Source organism: Heptranchias perlo, chromosome 7 (genome assembly GCF_035084215.1).
Source record: "Heptranchias perlo isolate sHepPer1 chromosome 7, sHepPer1.hap1, whole genome shotgun sequence".
Taxonomy (NCBI): Eukaryota; Metazoa; Chordata; class Chondrichthyes; order Hexanchiformes; family Hexanchidae; genus Heptranchias; species Heptranchias perlo.
Genome location: NC_090331.1, coordinates 71,009,317 through 71,028,847, shown reverse-complemented (window position 1 = coordinate 71,028,847; position 19,531 = coordinate 71,009,317). Strand labels below are relative to the sequence as shown.

At 42.7% G+C, this 19,531-nt stretch overlaps 1 protein-coding gene across 1 annotated transcript in view; it reads right to left on the bottom strand.

Annotated features, from left to right (window-relative positions):
* LOC137323844 (nmrA-like family domain-containing protein 1) overlaps positions 1–12,813 on the bottom strand; it is a 61,809-nt gene extending 48,996 nt beyond the window's left edge. Inside the window, exon 1 of the mRNA XM_067987844.1 lies at positions 12,705–12,813. Coding sequence (XP_067843945.1) covers positions 12,705–12,744 — 40 coding nt within the window. The 5' untranslated portion in view covers positions 12,745–12,813. The remainder of the gene's footprint in view (positions 1–12,704) is intronic.
* Between the last annotated feature and the right edge of the window lie 6,718 nt (positions 12,814–19,531).

Genomic DNA, 19,531 nt, shown 5'->3' with positions numbered 1-19,531 from the left:
TTATTCATCCCTATATTCCCGATTGGGTCCGAGAACAAACGAGGTGTAGGTGGAGGGATTAGTGAACTGAAGCAAAGTCATGAGATCAAGGCATGGAAAATTCCACTTACAAACTAACCTGGGTCAGCTACTATGTAGGTTTGGCAAGCTGAATGAACAAATCAACTCCACAGCTTGCAAGCATAGCGTGTTTCTCCCTCCAAACCCTTCATTTGATTTTCTCTTTTCCACTATCTGATCCTTTGTGGCCCATCCCGCTGTTTTCCTGCCTCACTCATTAACTCGTTTATACCAGCGCAGTGCTCCATTTTGCTGGAATCTTCTGATTAAAGTTCATGGGACAGGTTAGTTTGCAACAGAATGCATTAACCAGTCTTTTCTCTTTCTAGATGCTGACAGACCTGTTACATGTTTTCAGCCTTTTGTTTTTGTTTACTGTTTTCTAACTCGCACCAAGTCCCATTCACCCATCACACCTGTGCTCACTGACCTACGTTGGCTCTCGGTCCAGCAATGCCTTGATTTTAAAATTCTCATCTTTGTTTTCAAATTCCTCCATAGCCTCATCCCTTCCAATCTCTAACCTCCTCCAGCCCTACAACCCTCCATAACTCTGCGTTCCTCCATTCTGGCTACTTGTGCATCCCTGATTTCCATCGCCCCACCATTGGCGGCCGTGCCTTCAACTGTCTGAGCCCCAAGTTCTAGAGTTCCTTCTCTAAATCTCTCCATCACTCTCTCCTCCTTTAAGAAGCTCCATAAAGCCTCCATCTTTGACCAAGCTTTTAGTCACCTGTCCTAATATCTCCTTGTGTGGCTCGGTGTCAAATTTTGTTTGATAATGCTTCTGTGAAGCACCTTGGGACATTCACTACGTTAAAGGTGCTATATAAATGCAAGTTGTTGTTGTTTTCATTTCAGATTTCCAGCATTTGCCATTTGTCTCTTTTTAAATGTGGTATTCACAAAAAAAGACAACTTAAAGATATTTTAATAACAGCTGAACATTTGTAACCATAATAATAAAAATGTCCTTATTTAAAATTAGTGTTGGGAGAGGTCACTGATTAGCAGATACCCATTTAGTAACTGGCAAAGGTACCACTGTGCTACTGGTACTCTGCACTGATATAGTTTTAAGCAAATGGCACTCAAACATATATATATATATGTCAGCATCATCTTCAGTGTATATTATTTAAATGTACATGAAGGTAATTAAAGTCTCAACAGAAAATATTTCTTGGCCGCTGTGCAAGTTTGACAGGTCACAGCTGCAGAGACCTGGGTTACTGTGGTCATTTCTCATTCTATTAAAGGGAAGAGAAAAAGTGATTGACACTACAGGTATACTTTCAGAATTAAAGTACACTAGTTAAAGTGTGTGAATTTACTTACTCTTGTCTTTAGCTTGGAGTGTGAACTGCCACATCTGGTTATCAGTTCCAATGGCACTACAGCAGAGAGGGTGGGGTGACAGAATGATCATATGCCTTTTTAATTATATAATTGCTAACACTGCAATTCTCTCACCAACAATCTGCTAATTAAAAATATCAACATTTTTATGGACAGCATCTGCAACACGTAGAGGGGGGAGGCACATTCATCTTGATGTTGCGCACACTCGCCAAAAGCAAGATTGGCAGACTGCTCCTCACTTTAGATGCTGGGGAGGGAAGGTATTGGTTTTCTTGTAAAGTTTTGCCACAACTAACATGCCTGCCTTTTTCCAGACAAAGCGTTTGGCCTCCAGTGCTAGTGCTGGGAACTCTTATGAAAGAGCCACACCCTGGCTTGTAAGTTGACCAAATATTTTAATGGTCTGAAAGGTGCTTTATTTAGATTGCTGGATCACTTCAGGAGGCAATCCTACAATACCAACTCCATATGCCAAGTGCTGTAGAAACCAGCCAGTCTCACTTCCAGACAGATGCTCAAGCTTCCATGAGAGCAGTTGTTTTAAAGTGATGGTTTTTGACTGTGTAGCTAGCAACCATATCCCCTCCAATCTCTGGGGATAGTCAGTGCAGGTTAATTAAGGACAAAACTGCTTCACTGAGCAATTCAGGTGAGCTGAGTCACTGAGCCCAACTGTGGCCAAAAAATATAATCTCCTCCAACAGCTAGAACAACAACAACTTGCACTTACATAACACCTGTAACATAGGAAAACGGCCCATGGTGCTTCACAGGAGCATAATCAGACAAAAATTGACACCAAGCCAAAGAAGGAGATATTAGAACAGGTGAAAGAGGTAGGTTTTAAGGAATGTTTTAAAGGAGGAGAGAGATGGAGAGGAGGAGAGGTTTAGGGAGGGAATTCCAGATCTTAAAGCCTATATGGCTAAAGGCACAGCTGCCAATGTTGCCAGAGGAACCCACAGAAACTGCCTCATGTTGTGGTGTGCATGGCTCCAGGTGTCAGCTGTGGCATCTCATTTATACTGTTAGTTTGCCAGCAATAACAGAGCTGCTGTCAGCACCAAACCAGTGACGTAAATGCAACAGAAAAATTGAATTTAACCTTGGTGCACCAGTTGATTTGCACCTATAATTTGTTACCAGTGTAAATGTTTGGTAGCCCACAGGAGGGAAGGGAAAATAAAGGATCTGCTGTGACACACCTCCAAGGAGCCAGTTCAGAATGGCAATCGGGACATCTTGGAAGCAGATTAGCCCTCTGTCCTTTTGAAAAAAATTACAGACTTGTTTGCACCTATTTTTAAATGTCCCATATTGTACAAAATTAACAAAAAAAAAAGTAAAAGGACAGTCATTTTGCTACTTTATGCAGCTCTTCAAAGTCTGTAGCTGGAACAGTTTATATCATTGTCTGGGTCCCATTTCACAAATCAACGACAACTTCCATTTATATAGCACCTTTAACGTAGTAAAAGATCCCAAGGTGCTTCACAGGAGCGATATCGGACAAAATTTGATATCGAGCCACATAAGGAGATAATGGGCCAGAAACCGCTCACGAAAGAACAGAGGAGCTCAACAGCGCTCTAGGTTTTTAGTGATGAATTGAAGGAGTAAGTTTCCGCATTTGCACATGCGCAATGAAACACAGAATTCCGGAACTTGCTCCTGGTGGTTCGCCGGCGATATGACAGCTTTGAATTAAAGGGCCATCGCACGCTGCAATCAGAGAAATCATTGAAAAAAGGCCAACTTGCTTATCTGCCCAGCTGGAAAGTAACTACTTAAGTCACCAAACACTTAGCTTAAAAATATCAGGTCTAAACTAAGTTTTAACAGTGCAGTTAGTCTTAATGACTGCCAAACAACCAAAAAATAACTTTTAAAATAGTTTTTGGTCAGTAAAAAAATGTTTTTTTAAATAAAAAAATTTAAACTTTTTTTTAACCTTTCCCTTCTGTCTCTTTAATTTAATTCAATTATTTCTTTGGCTTTTTATTAAAAAAATGTTTTTTTTATTTACAATGGCATATAGAATACTAATTTTAAATGAATGAATGGTGACCTTGCAACTACCGGATTATCATAAAAACCCATCTGATTCACTAATGTCCTTTAGGGAAGGAAACGTGCCGTCCTTACCCGGTCTGGCCTTTATGTGACTCCAGACCCACAGCGATGTGGTTGATTCTTAACTGCCCTCTGAAATGGCCTAGCAAGCCCGCTACAGAAAGTCATAATAAGAATAAAACTGGACGGACCAACCGGACCACGAGGCCTTCATCGTCGCTGGGTCAAAATCCTGGAGCTCCCTACCTAATAACTCTGTGGGAGAACCTTCATCACATGGACTGTAGCAGTTCAAGAAGGCGGCTCACCACCACCTTCTCAAGGGCAATTAGGGATGGGCAATAAATGCTGGCCTTGCCAGCGATGCCCACATCCCATGAATGAATAAAAAAAGTCTGCTTGCCTGCTTGAGCAATGCAGCCCGAATCTGTGGGCGTGACTTCTTTTCCTGACAGATTTTGTGGGCGTGTCTTCTCCTCACAGACATTTCCAGCCGTGCGGCAACTCATGCTGCTCAGAGGCTGGGTTGATAAGCGCACCTTTTGCCTAAAGTTCAAATTCAAGCAATTCAACTCTCAGAGCCTGCAGTAACTATTTACTCAGAGCGTTGCCTTGGCAGTCTGCACGATTTCCAGCCCATTAGGACAGGTGACCAAAAGCTTGGTCAGAGGTAGGTTTTAAGGAGCACCTTAAAAGGAGAAAGAGAGAGAGGTGGAGAGGTTTAGGGAGGGAATTCCAGAGCAGACCTGAGAAATAAGGGGATTAAGGGATTTGGCAAAACACAAATCAAACTAAACAAGCTAACAGCTATTAAAATGAAAATGAGTAAAATTTATATTCAGTCAATTGTTAAGTGATCTGAGAAGTTAGATATCTATTTCACAACTGCATACAGTGACAGAAGCAGTTTCTTTATTGTATACAACAATTAGCGACATGCTTCAACATAAAGCTTCCATGTTAGGGGTTGACACCTGGGATCTCATTTCTTGCTGCTTCCTAACAAGCAGTTTCTACGACTAGCAGATACTGCAAACACAGGGAGGCGAAAATCAGTATCCAAGGGAACCAATGCACCCAATTCATCTGACCACCGCTGCCATAGTAACAAAACTGGTCAACAGAGTGTGTGCTGAAGGACGATCAATGGGACTGAGACGCTGAAAGGTCTGACATCTGTTTAAGAGCTTTTATTGCTGCACATTTCATTTTCTAAGATTTAAAATTCGATGCATTTACTATGTACACCTGTGATATAAAACAGTTGTAGACATAACTGTCATTTAGCCATTTAAGGCCTACCAAAACCTTCCTAAAGTACACCAGGCACTCAACACTACGATCAATGAACAGTCAAATCTCAGCAACAACTGAAAATCACATAACTCACTTCAACAATGTGTGTAAACCAATAAGCAGCATCTAATCCAGAGCTTTTAAATTATGCTGTGTACGAATGGAGATTTCACAATCTGGAACTTTTCTTTACCATGGCAGTAGTGAGTGAGGTAGTTGTAGCTGGCTGATGGGTGGGGGAAGAAAGATATGAGGTGTATTTGGATTTACCATATGTAACATGTAAATAGCTCACCTATCCTTTTACATAATATAGATTCTATATACAGTGGTATTAGCTTTTGCTCATAATCAAATGGCTTTTAAAAAATTTAGTCAGGGAGCAACTGGAAACAAGAGTCTCAAAAATTGACCCTGGTGATAGGTGAGTGCACAGAAGATTTGGGGAAACTGTATTCTGGTACCAAAGGACAAGTCATTGATTTTCCATACCAAATGTTTGCTCTAGTAAACCTAGTGATGGTTTACTATGCTAGTTTATACTTTTATTGTTGCTTTGTGATGGAAAATACTTGTTAAATTTCAACTTTCATCTTCTGCTCAGATTCATATTCTAATCTCAGGCCATGTTGTCAACCAGATGTTAGAGCCAGCCCATAAAACTCTTAACTTTCAAAACTCTATTTCAATGACAGTGTTCAGCAAGTTCTACTCAAGTGCATCTTCAAGGTACATTAGGGTGCATACGTAGAGCATATCCCATCCAGACTGACCTAAGTACTAGAGCAAACTTTGTTTTACATACAGGTCTATCAGCTTCAAAGTAGATTGCAAGACAATATGAGAACTACTTAGACACGCTGGAAATTTAGAGATAATTGGGCCTTTTGACAGCTGCAGATTTTTACATTGCCATTATACTACATTTCTGTAATATCTTCAGATTCCTGAAGATTATTGGGACCATGGCATCATCCTGAACTAAACTGTAGCAATACAAACAAGTCGACACCACGTGGCAGTTTAGCATTAGTTTTTATTCATGCTGGCTACAGTGCACCTGTAAGGTCAGCACTCACTGAACCTATCAAGAAGCACAACACCCTCTCTGCACTACTTCCTCCAATAATGAGAGGATAATTCTCCATAACTCAAGGCTACACCCCAGAGAGAGCCATGATCCACAATCCACAAGACCAGGGGAGTAATCTTACACCGTTGCGGCCTGGGCAGTAACCTGGTGGAGAGGACATTTCCACCCATTGTAGAACCCGCCCGGTTTTCATCCCTTTGGATAAATCTGCAACAAGATGTTCTGACATTAAGCAATTTTAAAATTGTAGCACTGTGAAAGCACTCAGGCTCGCTAAAGTAGAGCCACTGCCCATTAGCATACATTTTTGCAGAACTTTTTATCTGCAGTTTAAAGTGGTGTGTTCATATCAAGTTATCAGCTCAATTACCATTAAATATTTCTGCCCAAAATAATAGATAAATGTCTGTCAAAAATATTCTGACAGCTATTACCTTCTAGTACTTCTTATATGTGGAGTATCACATATAGGTAGTTGCAAAATTAGTGTGATATCACATGTAAATTAACACCCTGACAAACCGGTAACAAATTCTTCTCATATTTTTACTGGTAACTTTTTTCACCCAGAACTTCCATTTTAAAGTATGCGATTGCATTATTTTATACTGCTTTTAAGAGCTGTAAGATTTTTTTCCTCAGTACTGTCATTATCTTCACTAACAAACTTCACCTTAGAGTAACAGAGATGAAATACTTTTTAAATAAAGTTTAACATTTACTTTTTGAAAAATCTAAACATAAATTTCAACAATGTTCAGATCAAATTTATAAATGCAACTGTGCATGAATTTTTTTAGAATTTCATTTTTGTCTCAGCAGTTTTTTCCCCTTCTAGACCTCTCCTGAAACCGTTGACTCCTTGCCCTCCAGTAGCTTGTACCAAATGGCCATTATCCATGTAGGAGTCAAGACAGTGATTGTCAGCAGGGTATTCAGTGCTGGGAGACTTCACCGCTGAGCCTAAACTTGTCCTCACACAACCTCAACACACCCGCATGCACTTCCAGCAGGGGCCACTGGCTACCAATCTGGAGCAGAAATCCTGACCAATTTTCCCTCCCTAACGCCAGGGCACTGAAGCAACTTGTAGCATCCCTGCTGACGCCCTGTCTGAGATCAGAGAACTCAGCACAAACCAGGGATCAAATATGGTCTATGTGGTTCAGCTACTCACTACGTAAACTCGCTCAGCCATGGGAAAGGGAGGGGCTCCCAGTTATGTTTTCATGGCTTGCTCAGAATTAACTTTATCCTCCTAGGACATAATTTTAATTATTATATTGATTATTTATTACCTCTCCCCACACAAATGCTGCAGTAAGGTTTACACTAAATGTTTTATAATTTGCATGCAGTATTCATTATATTCAAAAATCTTCAATGAAAAGAAAGGTAATAATAATGGTAATTTAAATTACAATGATATGGCAATATAAAGATAGGTTTCAGCAGGATGGTCGTAAAAAGTAAAATAGGTCTACACTCTCAACAATAACTTGCATTGCTATAACACCTTTATTGCAGAAAAGAAAAAATTTATACAGCGCCTTTCACGACCTCTGGACGTCCCAAAGCGCTTCACAGCTAATAAAGTACTTTTGAAGTGTAAACGCTGTTGTAATGTAGGAAATGCGACAGCTAATTTACGCACAGCGAGCTCTCACAAACAGCATTGAAATAAGTGACCAGATAATCTGCTTTAGATGTTGGTTGAGGAATAAATGTTGGTCAGGAGCGTCCCAAGGCAATTTAGAGGGAAGAACTTAATAAAGGAATAAAGGCCGAGTCACGGCGGGAGAGTTAGGAGAGGTGACTAAATGAGTGGTTAAAAAGATGGGTTTTTGGGCAGCTTTTAAAGGTGAGGAGAGAAGCAGATAGGCTTATCAATGGAGCTCCAGAGACTAGGGCATGAGGTGGCTGAAGTTCTGTGTCACCAAAGGTGGAGCGAAGGGAGCGGGGTGATGCACAAAAGGCCATCATTGAAGGATCAAATGGTGCAGGAGGTTGGAGAGATAGGGTGGCCAAAGTGTAAAAGAATTTGAAGATAAGAACTGGAAGCTTAATTTCAACATGATGAAGAACATGAGGGAGCATTTTTTTTTATTCGTTCATGGGTTGTGGGCGTCGCTGGCAAGGTCAGCATTTATTGCCCATCCCTAATTGCCCTTGAGAAGGTGGTGATGAGCCGTCTTCTTGAACCGCTGCAGTCCGTCTGGTGAAGGTTCTCCCACAGTGCTGTTAGGTAGGGATTTCAAGGATTTTGACCCAGTGATGATGAGGGAACGACGATATATTTCCAAGTCAGGATGGTGTGTGACTTGGAGGGGAACGTACAGGTGGTGTTGTTCCCATGTGCCTGCTGCCCTTGTCCTTCTAGGTGGTAGAGGTCACGGGAGGTGCTGCCAAAGAAGCCTTGGCAAGTTGCTACAATGCATCCTGTGGATGGTACACACTGCAGCCACGGTGTGCCGGTGGTGAAGGGAGTGAATGTTTAGGGTGGTCAATGGGGTGCCAATTAAGTGGGCTGCTTTGTCCTGGATGGTGTCGAGCTTCTTGAGAGTTGTTGGAGATGTACTCATCCAGGCAAGTGGAGAGTATTCCATCACACTCCTGACTTCTGCCTTGTAGGTGGTGGAAATGCTTTGGGGAGTCAGGAGGTGAGTCACTCGCCACAGAATACCCAGCCTCTGACCTGCTCTTGTAGCCACAGTATTTATGTGGCTGGTCTAGTTAAGTTTCTGGTCAATGGTGACCCCCAGGATGTTGATGGTGGGGGATTCAGCGATGGTAATGACATTGAATGTCAAGGGGAGGTGGTTAGACTCTCTCTTGTTGGAGATGGTCATTGCCTGGTACTTGTCTGGCACGAATGTTACTTGCCACTTATCAGCCCAAGCCTGGACGTTGTGCAGGTCTTGCTGCATGCGGGCACGAACTGCTTCATTATCTGAGGAGTTGCGAATCGAACTGAACACTGTGCAATCATCATCGAACATCCCCACATGGAGATCAGCAAGGACAGAGTGAAAGGGAAGGTGGTCAGGATTGGGTACCTGAGTTTTGAATGAGTTATAGTTTATGAAGGGAGGAGGATGGGAGGCCAGTAATGAGGTCATATATAGAAATCAAATCTAGAGGACAGTAGCAATAAGTTGCCAGTACAGGTGAAGTAGGAGTAGAAGCATCAGTAAGCAGTTTTGGTAATGGATTTGAAGCTCAACTCTGGGTCGAACAAGGGGCAATGTTTAGCATGATCTAATTCAGTCTCTGCCCTCTGATAAGTTGGATGTGCTCATTTACAGAGATGTCTTGGCACTAGAAGCAATCTTTGCTCTAGTGCTGCGTGAGGTTGTTCCAAGGAAGATAGGCTCAGGAGTAGGCCGTTTAGCCCCTCGAGCCTGTTCCGCCATTTAATGAGGTCATGGGTGATCTGCGACCTAACTCCATAGCCGTAGCCCCATATCCCTCAATATCTTTGGTTAACAAAAAACTATCAATCTCAGATTCAAAATTAGCAATTGAGCTAGTATCAATTGCTGTTTGCAGAAGAGAGTTCCAAACTTCTACCACCCTTTGTGTGTAGAAGTATTTCCTAACTTCACTCCTGAAAGTCATGGCTCTAATTTTTAGGCTGGTCTCTTAGTCCCAGACTCCCCAACCAGCGGAAATAGTTTCTCCCTATCTACCCTATCAGTTCCCCTTGATATCTTGGAAACTTCGATCAAATCACTCCTTAATCTTCTAAATTCCAGGGAATACAACCCTAGTTTGTGGAATCTCTTCTCATAATTTAACCCTTGGAGTCCAAGTATCATTCTAGTAAATCACGCTGCACTCCCTCCAAGGCCAATATATCCTTCCTAAGGTACGGTGCCTAGAACTGAACATTGTACTCCAGGTGTGGTCTAATCAGGGCTTTGTGTAATTGTAGCATAACTTCTACCCCCTTGTATTCTAGTCCTCTAAATATAAAGGCCAGCATTCCATTAGCCTTTTTGATTATTTTCTGTACCTGTCCATGACATTTTAATGATCTATGTACAATGGACCCCTAAGTCTCTTTGGACCGCCACTGTTTCAAGCTTTTCACCATTTAGAAAGTACTCTGATCTATCCTATTTAGGTCCAAAGTCGATGACCTCACACTTGCCTACATTGAAATCCATTTGCCAGTGTTTAATCTATTACTATCTCGATAATTTTTATGTTTCGATCTACACTGCTTACAATGCTGCCTATCTTTGTGTCATCGGCAAACTTGGATATGTGGCTCTCTATCCCATCATCTAAGTCGTTAATAAATACAGTGAATAGTTGAGGCCCCAACACAGATCCCTGTGGGACACCACTAGTTACATCCTGCCAATTTGAGTACCTGCCCATTATCCCTACTCTCTGTATCCTGCTGCTCAGCCAATTTCCTAACCAGGTCAAGAATTTGCCCTCAATTCCATGAGCTTCAACTTTAGCTAACAGTCTCTTATGAGGGACTTTATCGAATGCCTTCTGGAAGTCCATATAAACAACATCCATAGACATTCCCCTGTCCACTACTTTAGTCACCTCTTCAAAAAATTCAATCAGGTTTGTCAGGCAAGACCTACCCTTTACCAATCCATGCTGGCTCTCTCTGATCAGCTGAAAATTTTCAAGGTGTTCAGTCACTCTATCCTTAATCATTGACTCTAGTAATTTCCCAACAACAGATGTTAGGCTAACTGATCTATAATTTCCTTCTCTCACCTTAAATAGCGAAGTGACATGTGCAATTTTCCAATCTAAAGGAACGGTTTCTGAATCAAGAGAACTTTGGAAGATTATACTAATTTGTAAAAGCACGTAGGATACTTTCACTTTCGTTTAGTTTGAATTATTTATTTTATTTTAAAAGTAAAAAGTTCCATATTAGCACTTTGTGCTTGTTGTTACCATCTTTCAAATATATTTTAGCATTTTAAGATGAACAGGTAATACTAGCAGTAACGTTCTAAATCAACTTGTGATTTGATATTAGACTTTTAGGCACTGGGACTATCTGCAAGGAGACCACGTGACATTCACTTCTATCAGGAAGATACTCTGTTCCAAAGTTTCCTGCATTTTGGGAAATTTGTGCATAAGTATATCATTCTCAAAAGGATGTAATCATTAAAACAACAACAACTTGCATTTATATAGCACCTTTAACAAAGTAAAACATTCCAAGGTGTTTAGTGATAGTTTTAAACAACAGACATTGAGATAATGTGTGAAATTTTAAATGTCTACGTGGTCATACCCATACAGTTATTATAATCTTTAGTGGTCATATTATAGTCCCATATGAAATGTTATCAAGGCAGACAAAATTAATTTTAAATTATTTTGCGACTTGTGCGAGTCGACTAAGCAGCTTGTGTGCTGATTAAATATAGTGCTCAGTGCCCTCAGGTGTCCCCTTGCCTGCTTTATGTTGCCAGATATTGGGAGGTGTTTAATTTCTCCCAAATGATCATCTACTGGATAAAGCCCAGTTTAGTTTTCTGGTCTATTACTATTATTATAATCATGATGTGGAGATGCCGGTGATGGACTGGGGTTGACAATTGTAAACAATTTTACAACACCAAGTTATAGTCCAGCAATTTTATTTTAAATTCACAAGCTTTCGGAGATTTCCTCCTTCCTCAGGCAAATGTTTGAGGAAGGAGGAAATCTCCGAAAGCTTGTGAATTTAAAATAAAATTGCTGGACTATAACTTGGTGTTGTAAAATTGTTTACAACTATTATTATAGATCACTCTGAAAAATAAACTTAGTTCCAAGTGTTTACAGGGGTTCCATCTGCTGCTCTCTCATTCCCCAGATTTTTCAAAGTTGACTTGGGGGGGGGGGGGGGAGGGAGAGAGACAGGGGACCCCGCGGGGGGGTGGGGGAGAGACAGGGGACCCCGCGGGGGGGTGGGGGAGAGACAGGGGACCCCGCGGGGGGGTGGGGGAGAGACAGGGGACCCCGCGGGGGGGTGGGGGAGAGACAGGGGACCCCGCGGGGGGGTGGGGGAGAGACAGGGGACCCCGCGGGGGGGTGGGGGAGAGACAGGGTACCCCCCGGGGGGGTGGGGGAGAGACAGGGGACCCCGCGGGGGGGTGGGGGAGAGACAGGGGACCCCGCGGGGGGGTGGGGGAGAGACAGGGGACCCCGCGGGGGGGTGGGGGAGAGACAGGGGACCCCGCGGGGGGGGGGGGGGGGGGGGGGGGAGAGACAGGGGACCCCGCGGGGGGGTGGGGGAGAGACAGGGGACCCCGCGGGGGGGTGGGGGGGGGGGGGAGGAGAGAGACAGGGAAACCCCGGGGGGTGTGGGAGACAGGGGACCCCGCGGGGGGGGGGGGGAGAGACAGGGGCCCCCCCGGGGGGGTGGGGGGGGGAGGAGAGAGACAGGGAAACCCCGGGGGGTGTGGGAGAGACAGGGGACCCCGCGGGGGGGGGGGGGGAAGAGAGACAGGGTCCCCCCGGGGGGGTGGGGGGGGGAGGAGAGAGACAGGGAAACCCCGGGGGGTGAGGGAGAGACAGGGGACCCCGCGGGGGGGGGGGGGGGGAAGAGAGACAGGGTCCCCCCCGGGGGGGTGTGGGAGAGACAGGGGCCCCCCGGGGGGTGGGGGAGAGACTGAGGCCCAGACTGGGGCCCCGGGTTCGGCTCCTCTGATATCCAGTTGCTGAGCCGTGTGGGCGGAGACACACCCAGCGCTGACGGGCCTTAAAGCGGCGCCATATTCGCAGCTGAACGGCCGCCCCCTCGGGTCTCGGGCCCGCGAACAAACCGGCAAAGATTCACACTCACCTGAAGCGCCGAAAACAGCGATCGTCAGCGGAGCAGCCATGGCCGAGTGCCCTCCCGCCCTCCGATTCCCGCAATCTCCTCCCTCCTCTTTTTCCCCTCCCCCTCCCTCTCCCTCCCTCCTCTTTTTCCCCTCCCTCTCCCCCTCCCCCTCCCTCCTCTTTTTCCCCTCCCCCTCCCTCCTCTTTTTCCCCTCCCCCTCCCTCCTCTTTTTCCCCTCCCCCTCCCTCCTCTTTTTCCCCTCCCCCTCCCTCCTCTTTTTCCCCTCCCCCTCCCTCCTCTTTTTCCCCTCCCCCTCCCTATATTCCTCCGCTCCACTCTTTTCCCTCCAGTTCTCTATTTTCCCCTGTCCCCCTCTATTTATCTCTACCCCCTTCCCCTCTCTATCCCCTTCCCACTTTTCCTCTTCCCCAACCCACCTTTCCTGTTACCTCTTCCTTACCTCTCTTCCCCTACCCCCACTCTTCCTCCAATCCCCGCTCTCCTCCCCCCTCTGTCTTTCTCCCGCTCACCCACTCCAGTCCTCATTGACCTAGTCCCCCAATGCCTTCAATTTAAAATACTTCATGATCTTGTCCCTCCCTACATTTGTAATTTCCTACAATTCCTCCCTCCCGGAACTCTGCGTTCTTCCAACTCTGGCCTCTTGTACACCGCCCCCTTCCCTCCCCTCCGTGCCTTTAGCTGTCTAGGCCCTAAGTTCCAGAATGCCCTCCCTAAACCTCTCCTCTTTTAAGACCTTCCTTACATAGAATTGCATAGAAACAGGCCATTCGGCCCAACAGGTCCATGCTACTGTTTATACTCCACACAAGCCTCCTACTTCATCTAACCCTATCAGCATATCCTTTTATTCCTTTCTCCCTCATGTTTATCTAGCTTCCCCTTAAGTGCATCTACGCTATTCGCCTCAACTATTCCTCGTGGTAGCGAGTTCCACATTCTAACCACTCTCTGGGTAAATAAGTTTCTTCTTAATTCCCCATTGGATTTATTAGTGACTATCTTATGTTTATGGCCCCTAGTTCTCATCACCCCTGCAAGTGGAAACATCTCTACATCTACCCTATCAAAGCCTTTCATAATCTTAAAGACCCCTGTCAGGTCACCCCTCAGTCTTCTCTTTTCTAGAGAAAAGAGCTCCAGCCTGTTCAATCTTTCCTGTTAGGTATAACCTCTCAGTTCTGGCATTATCCTAGTAAATCTTTTTTTGCACCTTCCTCAGTGCCTTAAAACTTCCTCTTTGATCAATCTTTTGGGCTCCCCTCCTAAAGTTTCCTTTTTCTCGGCATCCATTTTTATCTAATTACATTTCTGTGAAGCATCTTGGGTGGTTTTTTGCACGTTAAAGGTGGTATATAAATGTAAGTTCTTGTTATTGTCAAAGAAAGTGTTACTGTATCTGGTCCAGATTAAGAGAAATGATTGGTGTACAGCATTTTATCATCTGGTCTTATTTTTAATTTTACATTAAACACATAAAGTACATTCATTTTAGACTTAAAGAAACTGTAAGAAAATAAATGAAGATTTTGATATTTAAATGTGACACAGATAAGCTAGAAATATGCATAGCTGGTGACACCATAATACTTATAAAAACTGACAAGATAACCATGTCATGGATCACTAAAACACCTATGATACATTGTCCACACAATTTACAAAACATTCACTTTAAATAATACTATAGAGCAATAATGTTCTTTTGCTGGCACTATACGTAATATGAAATAATAATCCACACTTTTAATGTTAGTGTACAAGATTATCACAATACATAATAACCATGATGTTTGTACAGTATGTTGTGGGAAGACCACCAAAAGGATTGTAGCAGTTCAAGAGAAGGCCCAACCACCACCACCTCACAGCAACTGGGGATGGGCAATAAATGTGGCCTTGCCAGTGTCGCCCCCATCCCAATGAAAAATAAATAACAAATATGTTTCTCTTCTCTTGACAACTGTACGTTATTCCTATCTTATCACTGGTAACTCACAGCAAATGTGCTAAAAAGGCTATAATGAAAATTTTAATTGGGTAGAAATTGTTTAATACAAAGAAAATATCAGTAATTATAGAACCATAGAAGTTTAGAACACTGAATAAGATTATTTGGCCCATCGTTTCTGTTCTCCCTGTTTGCTACAACAATCCAAAACTAATCCCACTGCCTCAGTGCTCTCCCCATTACCCTCTACCTTCCTGTCCTTCAGATATTTATCCAATTTTCCCTTAAAAGATGCAGTTGTCTCTGCATTAACCATTTGCTGTTACAAAGCATCCAATACTCCAACAACTCTATATGTAAGGACATTTCTCCTAACCTCACTCCTCTCTCTGAGTTATAATTTTAAATTGATGACCCTCCATCACTAACTGCCCAACCAGAGAAATAATCTTTCCCCATTCACTCTTTTAAAACTGTTCATAATTTTAAAAACCTCTATTAAATATCCTCCCAGCCTTCTCTGACCCAGTGGAAACAGTGCCAGTTTGCCAAGTCTCTCTTACTATAGTTTCCCATCATTGGCACCATCCTGTTTATAATGGGATGTCCAAAACTGCGGGCAGTATTCCAACAGTGGCCTAATCAGTGTTTTGTAGAAAATCATCATTACTTCTTTATTCTTGTATTCTATGCCCTATTTATAAAACATAAAATTGTATTGGCCTTTTTTATGGCTTAATCTACATGCACTCGCAATTTCAGGGATTTGTGCATTTGAACCCCTAAGTCTCTCTATTCATCCAATCATTTCGGTGTCTTTCCATTAAGTATATACTTCAATTCCTTATTTTTCCTCCCAGAATGTCTTGCCTAACACTTATCCACATTAACTTGCATTTGCCAACTGTCCGCCCATTACAATAACCTGTCAATGCCATCCTGAAGTCTTTTACAGTTCACCTCACTGTTTGCCAAACCTCCTACTTTAGTATCATCATCACGATTGTGCTCCCTAAGGTGTCAGTTTTGGTTCAATGGTTCAATGGTAGCACCCTTGTTTCTGAGTCAGAAGGTTGCAGGTTCAAGTCCCAGTCCTGTGACTCGAGCACATAATTAGGTTGACACTTTGTTACAGTACTGAGGGAGAGCTACACTAGGGGAGGTGTTGTCTTTCACTTGAAATGTTAAATCAAGGCCCACTCTCTCAGGTAGTTATTAAAGATCCCATGGCACTATTCAAAGAAGAGCATTGGTGTTCAATCAACATCACTTAAAAAAACAGATTATCTGGTCATTTATTTCATTGTTATTTGGGAGACCTTTCTATGCACAAATTAGCTTCCATATTTCCCTACATTACAACTGTCACTACACTTCATTGCTGTGACATTCTTTGGGATGTTGTGAGGTGCTATATAATTGCAAGTTTTTTCTTTCTGTTTGAAATATTTGAAAGAGCATACCGTGGGGTGAATAATGCACCATTCTATCATCGAAAAATGCACCAGAAATAGTATCCCCATGTCCTCCAGATTTCTGTGAATTGGCAGAAAACACCACACTGACAAATCATATAGTTCAGGTTAAAACTGATAATCAAGATCATTATAAGGAGCAAAGTTATACAGAAGCAAATAACCAAATCATTAGATAAAAAGTAGCACAACTCTTAATTCTCAGTGGTACTTTAAAATTCTCACTGGTCTTTTTGTGTCTACATAATAAATGTTTCAGAATCTTTAAATTCCTTCTTCAGAATCCTTATACCTGTGTTTTAGAAATTCACAATCAAGGTTGCTTCAAGCTCCATGGAAGCCCAGCTCACTATGAGCAGCCTGTCATATATTTCTCTTTGCTTTGAAGTCCAATTGGCATAGGAAGATATAAAGGCCCTTCCTAATTAATTAAAGGCACCCCACATTAAAAATATTCTTTGCAGCGACCAGGGACAAAAGGAGTTCACAGATGGAAACAACTTCAAACAGCACTAAGCCATGGAAAACATTAGACTTAATTAGATGTGGGTCCCAGGCAGTTTGTGTAGTTGCCTTTTATGACTTAGAAACCAATCACTTTTTAACAATGCAGTTGACGGTGCCAATTTAAATTTGTCATTAATGTACAGTACTCCCAGAGAGAAATGTATACTTCAATTTGCCTGCCAACTCTAATTCTAAGACATTCCAGTGCTCAGGTCAGGTTACAAATTCATATAAATGGATAAAATCTAGATTTGAAACTGGACAGGTCCTAGGATCTGTTTCCATTACAATGCCGACAATTTTTGTATGTCTAGGTTTAACGTATGGGTACAACTGCAATTTACATGTACTTCCTCCAATGTGGTATACTGTACTCACTGTTCCTGCTGCAGTCTCGTCTCCATTAAACCTAATGCAGAATAGATGATCACTTTGCTGAAAACCTCTGGTATGTCCGCAAGTGTGATTCCAATCTTCTTGCCACTTGCCATTTTAATTCCCTGTCCCACTCCTGCTCTGACTTCCCTATCTTTGGCCTTCTATATTGTTGCAATGAAACTCAATGCAAGCTCAAGGAACAGCACCGTATCTTTCTATTAGGCATTTTGCAGCCCTCTGACCTTACTATTGACAGTAATAACTTCAGACTTTAAGTATAGCTCCCACTTTCTCTTCGCTGGTGATATGGGATGGTTGTATTAGCCCTGACGTCCACAATCTCAACATTTGAGCAGACCATGCCAAAGTAAGTTAGAATAAATTCTAAAACAATTGAACTGCTCCAAGCCAGGTCTAAATATAGGAAAGTTTCAACTTTTTAAACAATCAGTCTTACAGATAAGAAAATTTACACTTTCTATCTCGTGCACCTGGCTCGCTGCAAAGCAGTCTTAAAATGCTGTGTGTTTCAGTTCCCTTTCTCCAAGAATATACCAGTTCTGCGATATCTATAACTTCTTAATTGACCTGTCAATCAAACAAAACCACTGTTCTCATCTATAATCTAACCTCTAAATGAACCTAGTATTCATTCCAAGAATCTGCAGCAATTACACCTTCCAGCCTTCAAGAAATACACACCTTCATTTGATTTTACATTGTTTAATGTTCCTGTCCTTATGCACGTCCTCTGACTTGCTGTGAGCAGTGCTGTGGGAGATTCATTATAATATATTAGTGAAGAGAGGGATTACAATAAATTAAAAATCTTAAGTCTACATGGACTTTGCCATTATAAATTCCAATGTCCACATTTATAATGGAAATTACCTATGTAAACTTGTCACGCTGTAATTATGCCCTTCTGCCAGTGGTGGCACTAAAGCACCTCCGTTTTGGGTCTCCCGGTTCCACAACCTGTATTACAGAAAAACTCCAATAACCAACTAATTCTCTGCTCCCAAATTGCCATAAGTTTTGCTATTTAACTGTAAATAATAACAGAAAATCAAAGTTGTAAATAAAAATGAGAACAGAATGTATGACCTCAAAATGGGTACTGAATTACATCTGTGTGCCTGGTCCAATTATCCTCCGCTCTCTAACCCCACTTCACCTGAAGACTGCACTTCATCAGGACCCCCATGTGCAATATCACGGGAGATTGACTAATATACATATACATATATGCAACAATATATAATATACATACACAGACATTGCATTTGATACATTTTTTTTCATCACACTTTGGACATCGTGCCTGTTTATATGCCTATTTATCACACTTGCACCCAATATCTCAAATTTCATATTCATAAAAAAGCAACAAAGCACAACTGAATAGATAGGGAATGTACCAATCAGTGAGTATCCAATAATTCCAATAGTGTAACACATTCCTAGAATCCAACCCAACATAGAGAGCAAAATCCACAAATTTGTGGAGCTACTTTCTAACGCATCTAGTGGATGGTTGCACAGATCTTTTCTATTCCGTTCACTGCCATTTAAACAGATCAGAGCTGCTAACTGTAATACTGATATTTGTCTTTGAATTATGGATTCTATGTTCAGAATAGAGGAAAGATTCAGCACAGATCTAGCAGCTCAAAACTGGGCATCCATGAGGCGCTGTGGGCCATCAGCAGCAGCAGAATTGTATTCCAGCACAATCTGTAACCTCATGGCCCGGCATATTCCTCACTCTACCATTACCAACAAGCCAGAGGATCAACCCTGGTTCAATGAGGAGTGTAGAAGAGTATGCCAGAAGCAGCACCAGGCGTACCTAAAAATGAGGTGCCAACTTGGTGAAGCTACAACACAGGATTACATGCATGTCAAACAGCGGAAGCAACATGCTATAGACAGAGCTAAGCGATTCCACAACCAACAGATCAGATCAAAGCTCTGCAGTCCTGCCATATCCAGTCATGAATGGTGGTGGACAATTAAACAACTGATAGGAGGAGGAGGCTCCGTGAACATCCCCATCCTCCATGATGACAGAGTCCAGCACGTGAGTGCAAAAGACAAGGCTGAAGCGTTTGCAACCATCTTCAGCCAGAAGTGCCGAGTGGATGATCCATCTCAGCCTCCTCCCGATATCCCCACCATCACAGAAGCCAATCTTCAGCCAATTCGATTCACTCCACGTGATATCAAGAAACGGCTGATTGCACTGGATACAGCAAAAGCTATGGGCCCCGACAACATCCCAGCTCTAGTGCTGAAGACTTGTGCTCCAGAACTAGCCGTACCTCTAGCCAAGATGTTCCAGTACAGCTACAACACTGGCATCTACCCGACAATGTGGAAAATTGCCCAGGTATGCCCTGTCCACAAAAAGCAGGACAAATCCAATCCGGCCAATTACCGCCCCATCAGCCTACCATTAATCACCATTAACCTGCTGACCGATGTTCAGTTTGGGTTCCGCCAGGACCACTCGG